This window comes from Tachyglossus aculeatus, chromosome 5 (assembly GCF_015852505.1).
Source record: "Tachyglossus aculeatus isolate mTacAcu1 chromosome 5, mTacAcu1.pri, whole genome shotgun sequence".
NCBI classification, from domain to species: Eukaryota; Metazoa; Chordata; class Mammalia; order Monotremata; family Tachyglossidae; genus Tachyglossus; species Tachyglossus aculeatus.
The window spans coordinates 1,982,875-2,001,952 of NC_052070.1; the positions used below are offsets into that span (position 1 = coordinate 1,982,875).

Here is a 19,078-nt window from a genome sequence, read left to right on the forward strand (position 1 = left end):
TGAAATCCCCTGAGGTTTGCCCAGAAAGGCCTCTTCTACTTCTTGGCAAATCCAAGAGGCAGTGTCAGTTTCTGGCAGCCCAGGATTTGGTGTGTGATTAGCTTAGGAACTCAATTCCTCTTTTCATGTGTTGCAAGATAATCCTTCCCGTGACAGATCTCGAATCCGCTTCATGGGGCTGTGAAGTGGAGGCCCAGTCTGGCCGTCCTCCTCGCCTGTCCACTGGGAAAGCAGGACAGAAGGCTTTTAGGCACCTGTTGGATTGTTTGGCCTTTGACCACTCGAAGACACAAGGGATTTCCCCCCGACCCTGGGGGCCACCAAGCTGTGCTTGGTCACTGCTGCCCATGGAAATAATAATTATGATGATTGGTTAAACACTTACTATGCGCCAGGAACTGCTCTAAGTGCTGGGCAATAAAGCGCAGGGTGACCGAAACCCCCCCGCCCCACCCCCCGCCAACCTGGGTCCCCTGCCACTTTCATGTGGATGAACCTTGTGGTCGGGGGCCGGAGGGGGAGGCCCCATGCCCAAACAGCTGGCCCCCAGAAACCGCCCGGTGACACCGTGCACCCCATAGACTTCCCTTCCTGCCCCCGCCTCCCATGGAATCTGAAATGCTCCTGTCAGTAAGATCAGCAATCAAGAAATAGCTCCCAAATGAGAGCGTGCTGAAAATATTCCCAATGAAATCATGAGCCTTTATTTATAGTCTTTTGGGCTGGCTACGGATTTTGTTTCCCATGGCATTTTTCGATGGAATGATCAAACAGGGAAAACGAGGGGCCTGAGGAGGAGGAGGAGGAGGAGGAGGAGAATGAGGAGTGCCACGGAGGGCTCTGTCTGGGCTGAGGAAGTGACGTTGGCCTCCGTGTCAGCCAGTCACCACCCCCTCTCCCACCGCCTCAGCAGGCCGTAGTCAGCCGGTTGTCGAGGGCGGAGGGCCAGGTGGACCTGACATCGGGCCCGATGTCCAGCCTGTGGTCAGGCCTGTCGGGCCACCCCGGAGGCTACACCTCCTCCCCGCTCTGGCCCAAGGAGATGGTGTGGATCTTGAGTGCGGGCAGCTGGCGGGTGGGCGGGCCGGGGCCGGCCGAGGGCCCAATGCAGCAGCAGGCCCGTAGGAAGCTCTTACTCCTCACACGGGCGACTGTGCAGTCGGGCCCATCCTGCGAGCCGGCGCCGCGGGCCGACTGGGCCGACCTGCGGGCTGACCTGCGGGCAGAGCGGGCGGGCAGCGGAGAGAAGAGTTTCCACTGGCAGGGCCCCGAGGTCCTGGAGATCTCGTAGAAGGTCTCTCCCGAGCCCACGGGGATGCGCACCATGTCCTTCTGCTTCTCGTCCGCGGCACGGCGGTTGGGTGGGGTGAGCGTGTAGCCCAGCGCCTGCTTGCCGGACTTCCTCCGCCGCAGGCACTGTGCTCTCAGCACGTTCTGAAACGCTTTTTTGAACTCTTGACTGGAGCACGGGTAGATGATGGGGTTGATGCAGCTGTTTAAATAGCCCAGCCAAAAGGCTATTTTAAAAACGGTGTCCGAGGGCTTGTGGTCGGGGAAGAAAGATCCTGAGATACAAATAAACACACACACACACAAACACACACACACACACACACACAATTGTTAATGGAACGATTGCAGCAATCAAAGAGGGCAAAGCTCAATCTCAAGACAATAAGCATAATAGAAGCATTTGTAACGTGCTTACTATGTGCTGCGCACGGCATTAGGCCCTGGGGTAGATACAAAATAACCAGGTCAGACACATTCCCTGCCCCACAAGGGGCTCATAATCTAAGTCAGCAGCAGAACAGTTTTCCCCATTTCACAGTTGAGGGAACCGAGGCCCAGAGAAGCTAAGTGATGGTGACTTGCCTGGGATGACAGAGTATGCAAATGGTGGAGCTGGGATTAGAACAAAGAAGCAGCCTGGAAAGCAACATGGCCTCGTGATTAAAGCACAGGCCTAGGAGTCAGAGAACCTGGGTTCTAATCCCGGCTCTGCCATTTGTTTGCAGTGTGACCTTGAGCAAGTCACCTAACTTCCCTGCAGCTCAGTTACCATTAGGTTGTAAACTCATTGTGGGCAGGAAACATGTCTGCTATTTTTGTTGTAGTGTACTCTCCCAAGGACTTAGAACAGTGCTCTGCATATATATAGTAAGTACTCAATAAATACCATTGATTGATTGATTGATTACCTTATCTGTAAAATGGAGATTAAGACTCTGAGCCCTATGTGGATCATGGACTGTGTCTCGCCTGATTAGCTTTTTTCTACCCCAGTACTTAGTACGTTGCCTGGCACATAATGAGCGCTTAAGAATCAGCCAGACAATTATTCTCCACCCCTTCAAAGTCTTACTGAAGGCACATCTCCTCCAAGAGGCCTTCCCAGACTAAGCCTCGCTTTTCCTCATCTCCCACGCCCTTCTGCATCTCCCCAACGTGCTCCTTTTGCTCTTCCCCCACCCTCCTAGCCCCATAGCACTTGAGTATATATCTGTAATTTTATTTATCTGTATTGATGTCTGTCTCCCCACCTCTAGTCTGTGAGCTTGTTGTGGGCAGGTTTCGTCACTCTTTATTGTTGCAATCTACTTTCCCAAGCGCTTAGTACAGGGCTCTGCACACAATAAGCGCTTAATAAATATGAATGAATGAATGAATGAGCAAATACCATAAACTCCCCCCACCCCCCCCAAAAAAACCCAGGTTCCCTGCATCCCAGGCCTGAGTTCTTTGCACTAGAGCCTGCTGCTTCCCTGAACTGTGGTTAAGACAGTAACATATCGTGAAATGTTCATTCATTCATTCATTCAATCATATTTATTGAGTGCTTACTGTGTGCAGAGCACTGTACTAAGCGCTTGGGAAGTACAAGTTGGCAACATATAGAGACAGTCCCTACCCAACAACAGGCTCACAGTCTAGAAAATGTCTTTCAAAAGCATTGGCGTAGGGAGTAGGGGAACCAAGCACGGACAATGGCAGCCTTAATCCTGGGGGTGGAGCCTGTTGCTGTGATTTCCAAAGCTCGGAAATGCGGGTTTGGCATCTGGGGAGCTGTAGGGTCTCAAGGGACTAAGCAGGGTTTGATGTCCTTGCGGAGAAGTATCTAGGAAATGCCTGGTTGGGAACCAGCCGCTGTATCTTACCTCATCTAAAATCAATCCATCAGTTACTGTGTGCAGAGCACTGTGAAGCAGCATGGCCTAGTGGATAGAGCACAGGCCTGGAAGTCAGAAGGACCCGGGTTCTAATCCTGGCTCTGCCATTTGTCTGCTGTATGACCTTGGGCAAGTCATTTATCTTCTCTGCCTCAGTTACCTCATCTGTAAAATTGGGGTTAAGACTGTGAGCCCCAAGTGTGACAGGGACTGTGTCCAACCTGATTACATTGTATCCAACCCAGCGCTTAGAACAGTGCTTGACACATAGTAAGAGCTTAACAAATACCATCATCATCATCATCATCACTGAACATATATACTTCAAGATGACCATTCTCCTCCTCAAAGCAGTTTAACAATGAGGTTGTTTTCAATGAAAGAGATCTTTAGATAAGTCCTAATATTCATCATTTTGTTTCTGCAGCTTGGGCTGGGGGCTCCCATGCCCCTGATCCTCTACCACTTGATATTCACCCCACCCTTACCCTCGCCGCACTTATGCTTTAGTCCATATCCTAAATAACTTAGTTATTTAATGTTCTGTCTGCCCCTCTAGGCCGTCAGCACTTGTGGGCAGGGAGGGCATCTACCAACTCTGTTGTTTTGGATCCTTCCAAGTGCTTAGTGCAGTGCTCTGTACAAAGTAAGCACTCAATAAATACCATGGATTGACTGATTTCTGCCTGCCCCCCACCCTTCCTCTTTGGAAGGGCTCCCTCAGCTTGGGGAAAGTCTTCTGTACAGAGCACAGTGGATTGAGAGCCTTGGGAGAGTGAGGTGCTGCTCAAACTGTCTGAGCTGCACACGGAGGAAAAAGAAAGCTTTTTCAGAAAGCTTGTTGGAGGCTACTTCACTCTAAAGAGTGAACTAATGGGCCTCTAGGGGTCTGTCTTTCTTGAGCCCTTCCAAGCCCCCCCAAACACCCAAGTTCCAGGAGGCTTTCTCTGCTGCTGTTGCTCTCTGAGCTCAGCTGAGTTCTCTTTGCCCACTCCTGGGTGCTTCCCGCCCCCCTCTTCCACAGACTCTCTCTCTCTCTCTCTCTCTCTCTCTCTCTCTCTCTCTCTCTCTCTCTCTCTCTCTCTCTCTCTCTCCCTCCCTCCCTCCCTCCCTCCCTCTCCCTCTCCCTCTCCCTCTCCCTCTCCCTCTCCCTCTCCCTCTCCCTCCCTCCCCTCCTCCCCCCTCATGACACATCCTTTGGGAGAGGGAGGGCATCTTTCCCTGCCACCCCTGAGGCACAGAAGTGGAATTTTCCAGGGGTTAATGGGGACCCAATCAATCAATCAATCGTATTTATTGAGCACTTACTGTGTGCAGAGCACTGTACTAAGCGCTTGGGAAGTACAAGTTGGCAACATATAGAGACAGTCCCTACCCAACAGTGGGCTCACAGTCTAAAAGCCAGAATTGGGGTGTTTGTGTCTATGTATATGTATGTGGGGGAGATATGCTTGTGTGTGTTGATATTTGTGTGTGTTGCGTGTTTATGTATTTGTCGGGTGTGGGTATATTGTAGGATTGTGGTATGTGTGTTTTTGTGTAGGGCACGCAGTTGCACAAAGTGGACCCCCTGTAATAATAATAATAATGACGGCATTTATTAAGTGCTTACTATGTGCAAAGCACTGTTCTAAGTGCTGGGGAGGTTACAAGGAGATCAGGTTGTCCCAAGGGGGGGCCCACAGTCTTCATCCCCATTTTACAGATGAGGGAACTGTGGCACAGAGAAGTTAAGTGACTTGCCCAAAGTCACACAGCTGACAATTGGCAGAGCTGGGATTCAAACCCATGACCCCTGACTCCAAAGCCTGTGCTCTTTCTATGAGCCACGCTGCTTTTCTATACTCTCCCTGTACTCAATAAACTACATGAGTCAGTTAGATATAGTTAGATGTAGATGTAGTTAGATGTAGTTATAGGTAGATGTCCCTTATACTGGGAAAAGACATGAGTCAGTAGTTACGGCTAGTTAGTTGTTCTTCATATTAGAAGAAGGCAGAAGTAAGTAGTTATGGTTAGTTGTCCTTCACATTAGAACACATGAGTAAATAGTTATTGTCAGTTCAATTGTCCTTAGTATTGGAAGAAAGCATGACTAAATTGTTATGGTTAGTGGTCCTTCCTATTAGAAGAAGACATAAGTCATTAGTTATGGTTAGTTAGTTGTCCTTCGTATTGGAAGAAGGCATGAGTAAGTCATTATGGTTAGTTAGTTATCCTTCATATTAGCAAAAGACAAGAGTAAATAGTTATAGGTAGCTAGTTTACCCTTTGTATTAGAAGATGATATGACTGAGTAGATTTGGTTAGTTAGTTGTCCTTTGTTTTGGAAGAAGGCATGAGTAAGTCATTAAGGATGGTAGTTGTCCTTCATATTAGAAGACTTTATGGGTAGTTAGTTGTCCTTTATAATAGAAGAAGGCACGAGTTAGTAGTTAGGTTGTTAGTTGTCCTTCCTATTGGAAGAAGGCATGAGTAAGAATTTATGGTGAATTGGTTGTCTTTAATGCTAGAAGAACTCTGCCTCCAGATTGTAAACTCATTGTGGGCAGGGAATGTGTCTCTTTATTGTTGTATTGCACTGCCCCAAGAGCTTAGTTCAGTGCTCTGCACACACTGAACACTCAATAAATATGATTGACTGACCAAATTATGGTTAGATGTCCTTCATATTAGAAGGCTGAGTTATGGTTAGTTAGTTAATAATAATAATTCTGGTATTTTGTTAAGTGCTAACTATGTGCCAAGCACTGTTCTAAGCGCTAGGGTAGATACCAGTTAATCAGGTTGTCCCATGTGGGGCTCACAGTCTTCACCCCCATTTTACAGATGAGGTAACTGAGGCACAGAAAAGTGAAGTGACTTGCCCAAAGTCACACAGCTAAGTGGCGGAGCCGGGATTAGAACCCACGCTTTCTGACTCCCAAGCCCAGGCTCTTTTCACTGAGCCACGTTGCTTCTCTGTTGTCCATATTAGAAGACATCAATCAATCGATCATATTTAATGAGCACTTACTGTGCGCAGAACACTGTACTAAGCACTTGGGAAAGTGCCATATAACAGAGTTAGTAGGCATGTTCCCTGCCCACAATGAGGTTACAGCCAAGATGGGGAGACAGACATTAATATAAATAAATAAATTGCAGAAATGTACATCAGTGTTTTGGGTCTCAGGGTGGGATTATAATAATAATCATCATAATAATAATAGTATTTGTTAAGTGTTTACTATGTGCCAGGCACTGTACTAAGCACGGGGTGAATACAAGCAAATTGGGTTGGACACAGTCCTTGTCCCAGGATGAAGAGAGGATTCAAATCCAAGTGGAAGGCTGACACGGAAGGAAGAAGGAGGAGGGGAAATGAGGGCTGAGTAGGGAAAGACCACTTGGAGAAGTGTTTTTGCTGATAACAATAAGAACACATGAGTAAATAGTGCTGAGCCTGGGAGAAGCATTCAGACTTCAAGGCTGCAGAGGTGACTGTGGCTCTCTGCAGTTGGAAGAGGTTTGTCTAGAAGCCATCACAACACAAACTTTTTGTGTACCCAATGTGGCCAGGACTGGATCCCACCTACATTGGTCTTTTCAGCCATACATGCACTCAGAGGTGAACTTTGCTGTCATTGGAGTCTTCTTCCAACAGAGAGGACAACACTCTCTCTGTCTCTCTGTCTCCCTGACTCTCTGTCTCTGTCCCTGTCTCTCTCCCTGCTCCCTCTTTCTATTGAGGTTTCACCTGTCCATTAATGCCCTGCCCCTCCTACTGACAATTACTCCGACAATTACTCTCCTTCTCTTCAAAGCCTTATTGAGGGCACATCTTCTGCAAGAAGCCTTCCTGTTTAAGCCCCTCTCTCCTCTTTTCTCACTCCCTTCTGTGTCACCCTGACTTGCTTCCCTTGTTCACCTCCCCATCCCTAAGACACTAATGTACATATCTGTACTTTACTTCTATTAATGTCTGTCTACTCACCTCTAGACTGTAAGCTCACCGTGGGCAGGGAATGTGTCTGTTTTTTGTTGAAAAAAACTCTCTCAAGTGCTTAGTACAATGCTCTGAGTACTCAATAAATACAACTGAATGAATGAATGAATGAACTGAGTTTCTCCAGCCCTTCTCATTTTCCTCTGCTGCCAACTTCCGCAGCAGTACAGTGTTCTGCACACAGTAAGTACTTAATAAATACAATTGAATGAATCTATCACATAAGCTTGTCCTCCTTTTCTGTCTGATATTTCCTCTCTCTTCATTGGCCCTGGTTCCCTGCTCCCCAGAGCACTTTTTTGAGTGGAGCCTTGACTCTGACTTTGGGGTTCAAGGCTCAGGAGGTGATTTATTTCACCCAAAAGAGTGATGATTAAACACTTTAATTCCACAGAACCTGAAGTAGAAAAAAGAGCCGACCAAGGAAACATTTATGGTCTAATGCATCCAACTGCTCAGCAGAGCTAAAGACAGATCCAAAAAATAATCCAGCAGGATAGCAAAGGCAGTGGAGCCGTTCCAGCTGGGAGGAGCTGTCAAATGGAAAAGGTGAATTCGCCTGCAAATGCCCCAAAGGATTCCCTGCAGTCTCTGTTTGGGCAAAAGGATTTGAAAATATCTAGCAAATGTTAATTACTTAATGGAAAATGATAATAATTATGGTACTTGTTAAGGGCTTACTATGTGCCAAGCACTGTTCTAAGCTCTGGGGTAAATACAAGTTAATCAAGTTGGACACAGTCCCTCTCCCAGATGGGGTTCACAGTCATTCATTCATTCATTCATTCATTCATTCATTCATTCATATTTATTGAATGCTTACCATGTGCAGAGCACTGTATTAAGCACTTGGAAAGTTCAGTTCGATAACAGATGGAGACAATCCCTACCCAACAATGGGCTAACAGTCTAGAAGGGGGAGACAGACAACAAAACAATCTTAATCCCCATTTTTACAAATGAGGGAACTGAGGCCCAGAGAAGTGAAGTGACTTGCCCAAGGTCACACATCGGACAAGTAGCAGAGCCAGAATTAGAATCCAGGTCCATGCTCTATCCACCGGGCCAACCACACCACAGTGGGAAGCAGAATCATTCCCTCCATTTTCTCCTCTAGACCTGTAAGTGCTCAAAAAATATAATTGATCAATTGATTGATGGTAAACTCATCGCTACCTTGCTGGTTCAATCTCTCATCCTATCCCACTTAGTACAGTGCTCTGCACATGGTAAGTGCTCAATAAATACGACTGAATGAATCCCGACTGGATTATTGCATCAGCCTCCTTTCTGATCTCCCTTCCTCCTGTCTCTCCCTGCTTCAGCCTGTACTTTACTCTGCTGCCCGGATTATCTTTGTGCAGAAACACTCTGGGCATGTCACTCCCCTCCTCAAAAGTCTCCAGTGGCTGCCTGTCAACCTTTGAATCAAGTAAAAACTCCTCACTCTCGGCTTCAAGGCTCTCCATCCCTTCACCTCCTCCTACCTCACCTCGCTTCTCTCTTTCTCCTGCCCAGACCACACCCTCCGCTCCTCTGCTGCTGCTAACCTTCTCACTGAGCCTTGTTCTCGCCTGTCCCACCGTTGAACCCCGGCCCACATCCTTCCCCTGGCCTGGAATGACCTCTCTCCTCACATCTGCCAAACTAGCCCTCTTCCCCCCTTCAAAGCCCTACTGAGAGCTCACCTCCTCCAGGAGGCATTCCCAAACTGAGCCCCCTTTTTCCTCTCCTCCTTCCCTCCCCATCTTCCCTCTGCCCTTACCCCTTTCCCCTCCCCACAGCACTTGTATATATTTGTACGTATTTCTTACTCTATTTATTTTACTTGTACATATCTACTACTCTATTTTATTAATGATGTGCATATAGCTATAATTCTATTTATTCTGATGGTTTTGACTCCTGTGTACTTGTTTTGTTGTCTGTCTCCCCCTTCTAGACTGTGAGCCCGTTGTTGGGTAGGGACTGTCTCTATATATTGCTGACTTGTACTTCCCAAGCACTTAGTACATTGCTCTGCACACAGTAAGTGCTCAATAAATACGACTGACTGACTGAATGAATCTCTAGACTGTAAGCTCGTTGTGGGCAGGGAAAGTAACTACCAACTCTCTTGTACTGTACTCTCCCAAGTGCTCAGTTCAGTGCTCTCCATACAATCCCCACAGTAAGCACTCAAAAAATAACATGTTTTGACTGGTTCATTTCTCCCTCTATTTTTCTGTTTCCTCTCCCTCCAAACTTCCCACTTTTTCCTCCCTTCACAAATGAAGTGCCCAGCAGTCATTCAACTCTTGCAATGAGATACAGAGCCAAGGTGATTTTTGTGAAGTTAATTAGGAAGAAGAAGAAAAATGTGGCCAAATGCCAATAGAGCTGGTAGTTTTGTCTCAATACTAGCTAGCTACAGGGTGCATTTAATAGTATGCGAAATCTCTGGGTCTCTCAATTTTTCTCCTGAAATAACAATAATATTAATAACAGATCTTCCTGTGTTATCCTCAGACACGACTCAGCTTGACTCAGCCTGTGACCAGTGACAAGAAAGATGAGCAGGGACAGCACCTGGCCAAGAAATTCCATTTTCACAGACTGTGAAAGATCTCCTAAGCTTGGAATGTGGAATAAAACACAAAAACAATTCCTAGGCTGTGAGCCTATTGTGGGACAGTGGCTGTATCTGATTGATTGCACTGTTTCCACCATAATGTTTAGACAGTATTCAGTGTGTAGTAGTACTTAACAAATACCACAGTTATTACTCTTCTGAATTACTGGCCTAATGTTTTTGGGGTTTTTGTGGGTATTTGTTAAGCAGTTACTATGTGCCAGGCAGTGTACTAAGTGCTGGGGAAGATACACATGAATCAGGTTGGACACAGTCCTTGTCCCACATAGGGCTAACAGTCTTAATCCCCATTTTACAGATGAGGTAACTGAGGCACAGAGAAGTGAAGTGACTTGCCCAAGGTCACCCAGCAGAAAAGTGGTGGAGCTGGGATTAGAACTAGCTAATTCTGACACCCAGGCCCTTGTTCTATCCACTAGGTAATGGTGATTCTCATGGGGTGGCTATGACACTAGTTTACTTTACGTAATAACAGTAATAACCATAATAAAGCACCCTCTGCTCCTCTGCCGCTAACCTCCTCAATGTATCTCATTCTCGCCTGTCCTGCCGTTGACCCCTGGCCCACGTCCTCCCCCTGGCCTGGAATGCCCTCCCTCCCCACATCCGCCAAGCTATCATCATCATCATCATCAATCGTATTTATTGAGCGCTTACTGTGTGCAGAGCACTGTACTAAGTGCTTGGAAAGTACAAGTTGGCAACACATAGAGACAGTCCCTACCCAACAGTGGGCTCACAGTCTAAAAGGGGGAGACAGAGAACAAAACCAAACATACTAACAAAATAAAATAAATAGAATAGATATGTACAAGCAAAATAAATAAATAAATAAATAGAGTAATAAATATGTACAAACATATATACATATATACAGGTGGTTTGGGGAAGGGAAGGAGGTAAGATGGGGGGATGGAGAGGGGGACGAGGGGGAGAGGAAGGAAGGGGCTCAGTCTGGGAAGGCCTCCTGGAGGAGGTGAGCTCTCAGTAGGGCCTTGAAGGGAGGAAGAGAGCTAGCTTGGCGGATGGGCAGCGGGAGGGCATTTCCGGCCCGGGGGATGACGTGGGCCGGGGTCGATGGTGGGACAGGCGAGAATGAGGTACGGTGAGGAGATTAGTGGCAGAGGAGCAGAGGGTGTGGGCTGGGCTGAAGAAGGAGAGAAGGGAGGTGATGTAGGAGGAGGCGAGGTGATGGACAGCCTTGAAGCCCAGGGTGAGGAGTTTCTGCCTGATGCGCAGATTGATTGGTAGCCACTGGAGAGTTTTGAGGAGGGGAGTGATATGCCCAGAGCATTTCTGGACAAAGATAATCCGGGCAGCAGCATGAAGTATGGATTGAAGTGGGGAGAGACACGAGGATGGGAGATCAGAGAGAAGGCTGATGCAATAGTCCAGACAGGATAGGATGAGAGCTTGAATGAGCAGGGTAGCGGTATGGATGGAGAGGAAAGGGCGGATCTTGGCAATGTTGCGGAGCTGAAACCGGCAGGTTTTGGTGACGGCTTGGGTGTGAGGGGTGAATGAGAGAGCGGAGTCGAGGATGACACCAAGGTTGCGGGCTTGTGAGACGGAAAGGATGGTAGTGCCGTCAACAGAGATGGGAAAGTCAGGGAGAGGGCAAGGTTTGGGAGGGAACACAAGGAGTTCAGTCTTTGACATGTTGAGCTTTAGGTGGCGGGCAGACATCCAAATGGAGATGTCCTGAAGGCAGGAGGAGATGCGAGCCTGGAGAGAGGGGGAGAGAGCAGGGGCAGAGATGGAGATCTGGGTGTCATCAGCGTAGAGATGATAGTTGAAGCCGTGGGAGCGAAAGCGGTCACCAAGGAAGTGCGTGTAGATCGAGAACAGAAGGGGACCAAGCACTGAACCTTGGGGAACCCCCACAGTGAGAGAATGGGAGGGGGAGGAGGAGCCTGCAAAAGAGACTGAGAAAGAACGACCGGAGAGGTAAGAGGAGAACCAGGAGAGGACGGAGTCTGTGAAGCCAAGGTCAGATAGCGTGTTGAGAAGAAGGGGGTGGTCCACAGTGTCAAAGGCAGCTGAGAGGTCGAGGAGGATTAGGACAGAGTAGGAGCCGTTGGATTTGGCAAGCAGGAGGTCATTGGTGACCTTTGAGAGGGCAGTTTCCGTGGAATGAAGGGGACGGAAGCCAGACTGGAGGGGGTCGAGGAGAGAGTTGTTGTTGAGGAATTCTAGGCAGCGCGTGTAGACAACTCGTTCAAGGAGTTTGGAAAGGAAGGGTAGGAGGGATATGGGACGATAACTAGAAGGTGAGGTGGGGTCAAGAGAGGGTTTTTTTAGGATGGGAGAAACATGGGCATGTTTGAAGGCAGAGGGGAAGGAACCAGTGGAGAGTGAGCGGTTGAAGATGGAAGTTAAGGAGGGAAGAAGGGATGGAGTGAGAGATTTAATGAGATGAGAGGGAATGGGGTCAGAAGCACAGGTGGCTGGAGTAGCACTTGAGAGGAGGGAGGAGAGCTCCTCTGAGGACACTGCTGGGAAGGATGGGAGAGTAGCAGAGAGTGTTGAGAGCCGGGGGGATGGAGAAAGGGGGGAAGAGACTTTGGGGAGGTCAGACCTGATGGATTTAATTTTGTTAATGAAGTAGGAGGCCAGATCGTTGGGGGTGAGGGAAGGAGGAGGGGGAGGAACCGGGGGCCTGAGAAGGGAGTTGAGTGTACGGAACAGCTGGCGGGGGTGATGGGCATGGGTGTCAATGAGGGAGGAGAAATAGTTTTGTCTGGCAGAAGAGAGGGCTGAGTTAAGGCAGGAAAGGATAAACTTGAAGTGAACGAGGTTGGCATGGTGTTTCGACTTTTGCCAACAGCGTTCGGCAGCTCGAGCATAAGAGCGAAGGAGGCAGACATTGGCAGTGATCCAGGGCTGTGGGTTAGTGGTACAAGAGCAGCGAAGGGAAAGGGGAGCGAGTGAGTCTAGCTGAGTAGAAAGGGTAGAGTTGAGAGCAGTAATCTGATCATTGAGACTGGATAGAGAGGAGAGGGAGGCGAGGTGGGGTGTGAGGCGCTCTGAAAGATGGGTGGGGTCCAGAGAGCGGAGATCTCTGTGAGGGAGTAATATGAATTTACAGGGGAAAGGAGTGTGAGTGAGAAGGCAGGTGAGAAGATTATGATCAGAGAGAGGGATATCAGAGTTGGGGAGGGTGGACAGAGTGTAGTGATAGGAGATGATGAGTTCGAGGATATGACCAAGTTGGTGAGTGGGTGAGGTGGGGTGGAGGAAGAGGTTGGCAGCGTCAAGGAGAGATAGAAGGCGGGTGGCAGAGGAGTCGTCAGGGATATCCATGCGGATGTTGAAGTCTCCGAGGATCAGAGTGGGCATGGAGAAGGCTAGCTAGCTCTCTTCCTCCCTTCAAAGCCCTACTGAGAGCTCACTCCTCCAGGAGGCCTTCCCAGACTGAGCCCCCTCCTTCCTCTCCCCCTCCTCCCCATCCCCATCCCCCGCGCCACACCTCCTTCCCCTCCCCACAGCATCTGTATATATGTATATGTATGTGTATATGTTTGTACATATTTATTACTCTATTTATTTATTTATTTATTTTACTTGTACATATTTATTCTATTTATTTTATTTTGTTAATATGTTTTGCTTTGTTGTCTGTCTCCCCCTTCTAAACTGTGAACCCGCTGTTGGGTAGGGACCATCTCTATATGTTGCCAACTTGTACTTCCCAAGTGCTTAGTACAGTGCTCTGCACACAGTAAGCGCTCAATAAATACGATTGAATGAATAAATTTATTAAGCACTTACTCTGTGTCAAGTGCTGTCTAAGCCTTGGACTGGATTTTTAAGAAATGGTATTTGTTAAGGTCTTACTATGTGTCGAGCGCTCTTCTAAAGCATTGGGGTAGATGCAAATGAACCGGGTCGGATACAGTCTCTTTACTACATGGGTTCATAGCCTAAAGGGGAGGGAGAGCAAGTATTGGGTCTCCATTTTACAGCTGAGGAAATTGTGGCACAGTAAAGGGAAGTGACTTGCCCAAGGCAAGCGGCAGACCAGAATTAGAATCCTGGCCTCCCACTTCGCAGCTCTTTGGTCTTTCCGCTGGTCCAACAGCTGGGCTATCTCACTATCATACTCACTTCTTAAAGAAGTGTATCTGAAGAGCAGTTTGAGTAATTTAACTGTAGGAGAAAATAACCCCTAATTATTCTGTCAATGCCTTTCTTGATTGCCAACTGCTTCCCTTTCAGAATTATGACTGACTTTGGGCACTTGGAGCTACTTCCAAGTCATTTCCTATGGAAAGAGCAACAGGAAAAAGGGAAGAGGAGCCGGCAATTGAAGAAAGATAATTTGGGAGTGAATTTTTCAAAGAGAATATACTTTCTGCCCTGAGCCACTCCAGGGAAAAAACTGATGGTTAATATATACAAGTAGCAAACTAATGGTGTAGCAAATCCAGTGGTGAGTGTCTGACCCCGTAGTGAGTCTATAAATCCAATGGTGTACATACAAACCCAGTGGTGAAGAGAACCTAATGGCGGTTCAAACCCAATACTAAGTCTATATACGCGAAGGCATGTATATAAACCAATAACAGGTGTACAAACTGAACGGTAAGTCTATAATAATTGTGGCATTTGTTAAGCACTTACTCTGTGCCAGGCAGTGTACTAAGTGCTGAGGTGGATACAAGCAAATCAGGTTGGACACAGTCCCTGTCAGAATCCATGACCTGCTGACGACCAGGCCCGTACACTATCCACCGTGCCATGCTATAAAAGTAATGGTGAGTATACAAACCCAATGGTGTGTGTACAGACCCCATGGTGAGTACACAAACTCAATGGTGAGTATAATAATGATAATAATAATAATTGTGGCATTTGTTAAGAGCTTACTGTGTGACAGGTACTGTACTAAGCATTGGGGTGGACACCAGCAAATTGGATTGGATACAGTCTCTGCCCCACATGGGGCTCACGGTCTCAATTCCCAATTAACAGCTGAGGTACCTGAGGTACAGAGAAGTGAAGTGATTTGCCCAAGGTCACACAGCAGACATGCGGTGGAGCTAGAATTAGAACACATGACCTTCTGATTCCTAGGCCCGTGCTTTATCCACTATGTCATGATGCTTCCCATCAAACCTAGTGGTGTATCAAACCCAGTGGTGAGTGTCAAATCCAATTATTATTATTATTGTTATTATTATTAAGTGCCGTCACTTGTTTCTGATTCATAGTAACTCCAGGATACACTTTCAACAGAACAACCCGTCCTCTGCCGTAATCTTCAACCTTTCTAACGGTTCTTTCATTATCATTGTTATGGTCTCTATCCATCTAACTGCTGGTCTGCCTCTCCCACGGTTTCCCTGGACTTTTTCTAGCATTAGTGTCTTCTCCAGAGAATTAGTCCTCCTAATTATTTGTACAAAATATGCTAATCTAAGCCTAGTTATTTGGCCTTCCAAAGACCACTTTGGTTTAATTTGCTCTAAAATCCATTAGTTTGGTTTTCGGGCAGACCATTGTATTCGCAAAAGCCTTCTTCCAAACCACATTTCAAAATAATAGATGTTTTTCTATCCTGTTCTTTCACTGTCCAGCTTTCGGATCCGTATGGTGTCACTGGAAGCACCATAGAGTTGACAAATTATATTTTGTATTTTGTTACATCAGCCCATTTCATAACTTTTTCCAGGCTCTTCATTACAGTAATCTTTGGCCTGTTTCTTGGCTACTAGTTCCTTTGTTATTCAATTATTATTATGCTAGCTCCTTTAATATCCTTTATTATTTATTATTATTCAAACCCAACAATGAGTCTATAAATAGAGAAGCAGCATGGTTCAGTGGGTAGAGCACGGGCCTGGGAGACAGAAGGATCTGGGTTCTAATCCTTGCTCTGCCACTTTTCTGTCTTGTGACCTTGGTCAAGTCACTTAACTTCTCTGTGTGTCAGTTCCCTCATCTATAAAATAGGGATTAAAACTGGGAGCCCCATGTGGGATAGAGGCTGTGTCCAACGTGATTTACTTGCATCCACCCCAGTGGTTAGTACAGTGGTTGGTACCTAGTAAGTGTTTAACAAATACCAAAATTATTATTATTATTGTTATTATTATTATTAATGATGATGGTATTTGTGAAGTGATTATTATGTGCCAAGCACTGCTCTAAGTGCTGGGGGAGATACAAGGTTATCAGATTGTCCCATTTGGTGTTCACAATCTCAATTCCTATTTTACAGATGCGGTAACTGAGGCATAGAGAAGTGAAGTGACTTCCCCAAAGTCACACAGCTGACAAGTGGTGGAGCTGGGATTAGAACCCATGACCTCTGACTCCCAAGCCTGTGCTCTTTCCACTAAGCCACGCTGCTTCTCTATTATTATTCTGAATAATAATAAACCAAATGATGTATATTCAAATACAATGGTGAGTACATAAACAGGGAAGTATCATAGCTTAGTGGAAAGAACATGGGCCTGGGGGTCAGAGAAATTGAGTTCTAACCCCGGCTCCACCACTTGTCTGCTGTGAGAGCTTAGTACAGTGCTCTGCACACAGTAAGCGCTCACTAAATACGATTGATTGATTGATTGATTGATTGTGAGACCTTGGGCAAGTCAGTTAACTTCTCTGCAACTTTTTCATCACCTGCAAAATGAAGATAAGGTGCCCGTTCTCCCTCTTTTTCAGACTGTGAGACCCATGCAACCTGATTGTCTTTTACTTATCCCAGTGCTTGACATGTACTGAAGGCTTAACAGATACCATAATTATTATCATCATTATTGAATCCAAATGGTGAGTGTCAAACCCGCTGGCGCGTGTACATACCAAGGGTGAAGCTGCAAATCCAGTGGTGATATATACAAACCCGATGATGAGCACATAAACCCAACAGTGAATAGACAAACCCAATAGCGAGTACACAAACCCATTGGTGAGTATACCAATCTGGTGGTGAGTACACAGATCCAATCGTGAGTATACAGACCCAAAGGTAAGTGTCTAACCTGGCATTGTCCTTTCCTCTTCTCTGATCTCTCTGTCCGGTCACTCGGTCCTTTTCCTGGGCTCCTTCTCAGCCTCCCAAACTCTCACTGTGGGAGTCCATCATGGCTCAGTTCTGGTCCCCTTCTAGCCTCCACTGACACCCACTCTCTTGGAGAACTCATTCAGAAATGGCTTCATCTACCACCTCTTTGTGGATGATTCCCAAATCTTCATCTCCAGCCCTGACCTCTCTCCTTCTCTGCAGTCTCACGTTTCCTCCTGTCACAGGTCATCTCTACTTGGATGTCCCGCCAACACCTCTAACTAAACTTGTTCAAAACTGAATTCCTTGTCTGCCCACCCAAACCATGTCCTCCCCATGTTTTTCCCATCACTGTAGACAACACCCCATCCTCCCTGCCTGCCAAGGCCTATCCTTCCTTACCTTGCTGATTTTCTATTGCAGCCCAGCCTGCACACTTTGCTCCTCCAACATCAACGTATTCAGTGTACCTTGATCTCATCTATCTGGTCACTCACCTCTGGCCTGGAACTTCCTCCCCCTCTGCCACTTGTCAGCTGTGTGACTTTGGGCAAGTCACTTAACTTCTCTATGCCTCAGTGACCTCATCTGTAAAATGGGGATTAAGACTGTGAGCCCCATCTGGGACAACCTGATAACTTTGTATCTCCCCTAGCACATCAAGCAAAAACTCCTCACTATTGGCTTCAAAGCTGTCCATCCCATTGCCTCCTCCTACCTCACCTCCCCTCTTTCTTTCTCCATCCCAGCCCACACACTCGTTCTCGCCTGTCCCGCTGTTGACCCCTGGTCCACATTCTACCTCTGGCCTGGAATGCCCTCCCTCCACACATCAGCCAAAATAGCACACTTCCCCCTTCAAAGCCCTCCTGAAAGCTCACCTCCTCCAGGAGTCCTTTCCAGACTGAGCCCCCCCTTTTCCTCTCCTCCTCCTCCACTCCCCATCACCCCGACTCACTCCTTCTGCTCTACCCCCCTTCCCACTCTACAGCGCACCATAGCTCAGTGGAAAGAGCCCGGGCTTTGGAGTCAGAGGTCATGCGTTCAAATTCCGGCTCTGCCAGTTGTCAGCTGTGTGACTTTGGGCAAGTCACTTAACTTCTCTGTGCCTCAGTTACCTCATCTGTAAAATGGGGATGAAGACTGTGAGCCCCCCGTGGGACAACCTGATCGCCTTGTAATCTCCCCAGTGCTTTGAACAGTGCTTTGCACATAGTAAGCGCTTAATAAATGCCATTTTATTATTATTATTATATGTACATATTAATTATTCTATTAATTTTATTAATGATGTGTTTATACGTATAATTCTATTTATTTATATTGATAATATTGATGCCTGTCTATTCATTTTGTTTTGTTGTCTGTGTCCCCACTCCTAGACTGTGAACCCATTGTTGGGAAGGGATTATCTCTGTTGCCGAATTATACTTTCCAAGCCCTTAGTACAGTGCTCTGCACACAGTATGAGCTCAATAAATATGATTGAATGAATGAATGAATGAGTGAATAGTGCTTGGCACATAATATGAGCTTAACAAATACCATCATCATTATTATTGTTATCTGACAGACCACCGCTCTCCCCACCTTCAAGCCTTATTAAAATCCCATCTCCTCTGAGAGGCCTTTCCTGACTGAGCTCTCATTTTCTCTAATGATGGTATTTGTTAAGCACTTACGATGTGCAAAACACTGTTCTAAGCACTGGGGAGGTTACAAGGAGATCAGGTTGTCCCACAGGGGACTCACAGTTTTAGTCCCCATTTTACAGATGAGGTAACTGAGACACAGAGAAGTCTAGACTGTGAGCCCACTGTTGGGTAGGGACCATCTCTATATGTTGCCAACTTGTACTTCCCAAGCGCTTAGTACAGTGCTCTGCACACAGTAAGTGCTCAATAAATACGATTGATTGACTAAGTGACTTGCCCAGAGTCACACAGCTGACAGTTGGCGGAGCCAGAATTTGAACCCATGACCTCTGACTCCAAAGCCCGTGCTCTTTCCACTGAGCCACGCTGCTTCTCTACTCCTTCTCTCTTCTGCGTTGCCTATGTACTTGGTTCTGCACCCTTGAAACACTTGATATTCATCCTACCTGCAGCCCCACACCACTTATGCACATACCTAATTTACCCAATGCCTGTCTCTCCCCCTAATCTGTAAGTTTTCGGTGGGCAGGGAACATGTCGACCAACTCTGTTGTACTGTACTCTTCTAAGAATTTAGTACAGTGCTTTGCACCCTTGGCTTCAAGCCTGTCCATC

At 46.8% G+C, this 19,078-nt stretch overlaps 1 protein-coding gene across 1 annotated transcript in view; it reads right to left on the reverse strand.

Annotated features, from left to right (window-relative positions):
• Nucleotides 1-705: 705 nt before the first annotated feature.
• ADRA1A (adrenoceptor alpha 1A) overlaps nucleotides 706-19,078 on the reverse strand; it is a 95,481-nt gene continuing 77,108 nt past the window's right edge. The window contains exon 2 of the mRNA XM_038746608.1: nucleotides 706-1,565. Within this exon, the coding sequence (XP_038602536.1) occupies nucleotides 1,012-1,565 (554 nt within the window). The 3' untranslated portion in view covers nucleotides 706-1,011. The remainder of the gene's footprint in view (nucleotides 1,566-19,078) is intronic.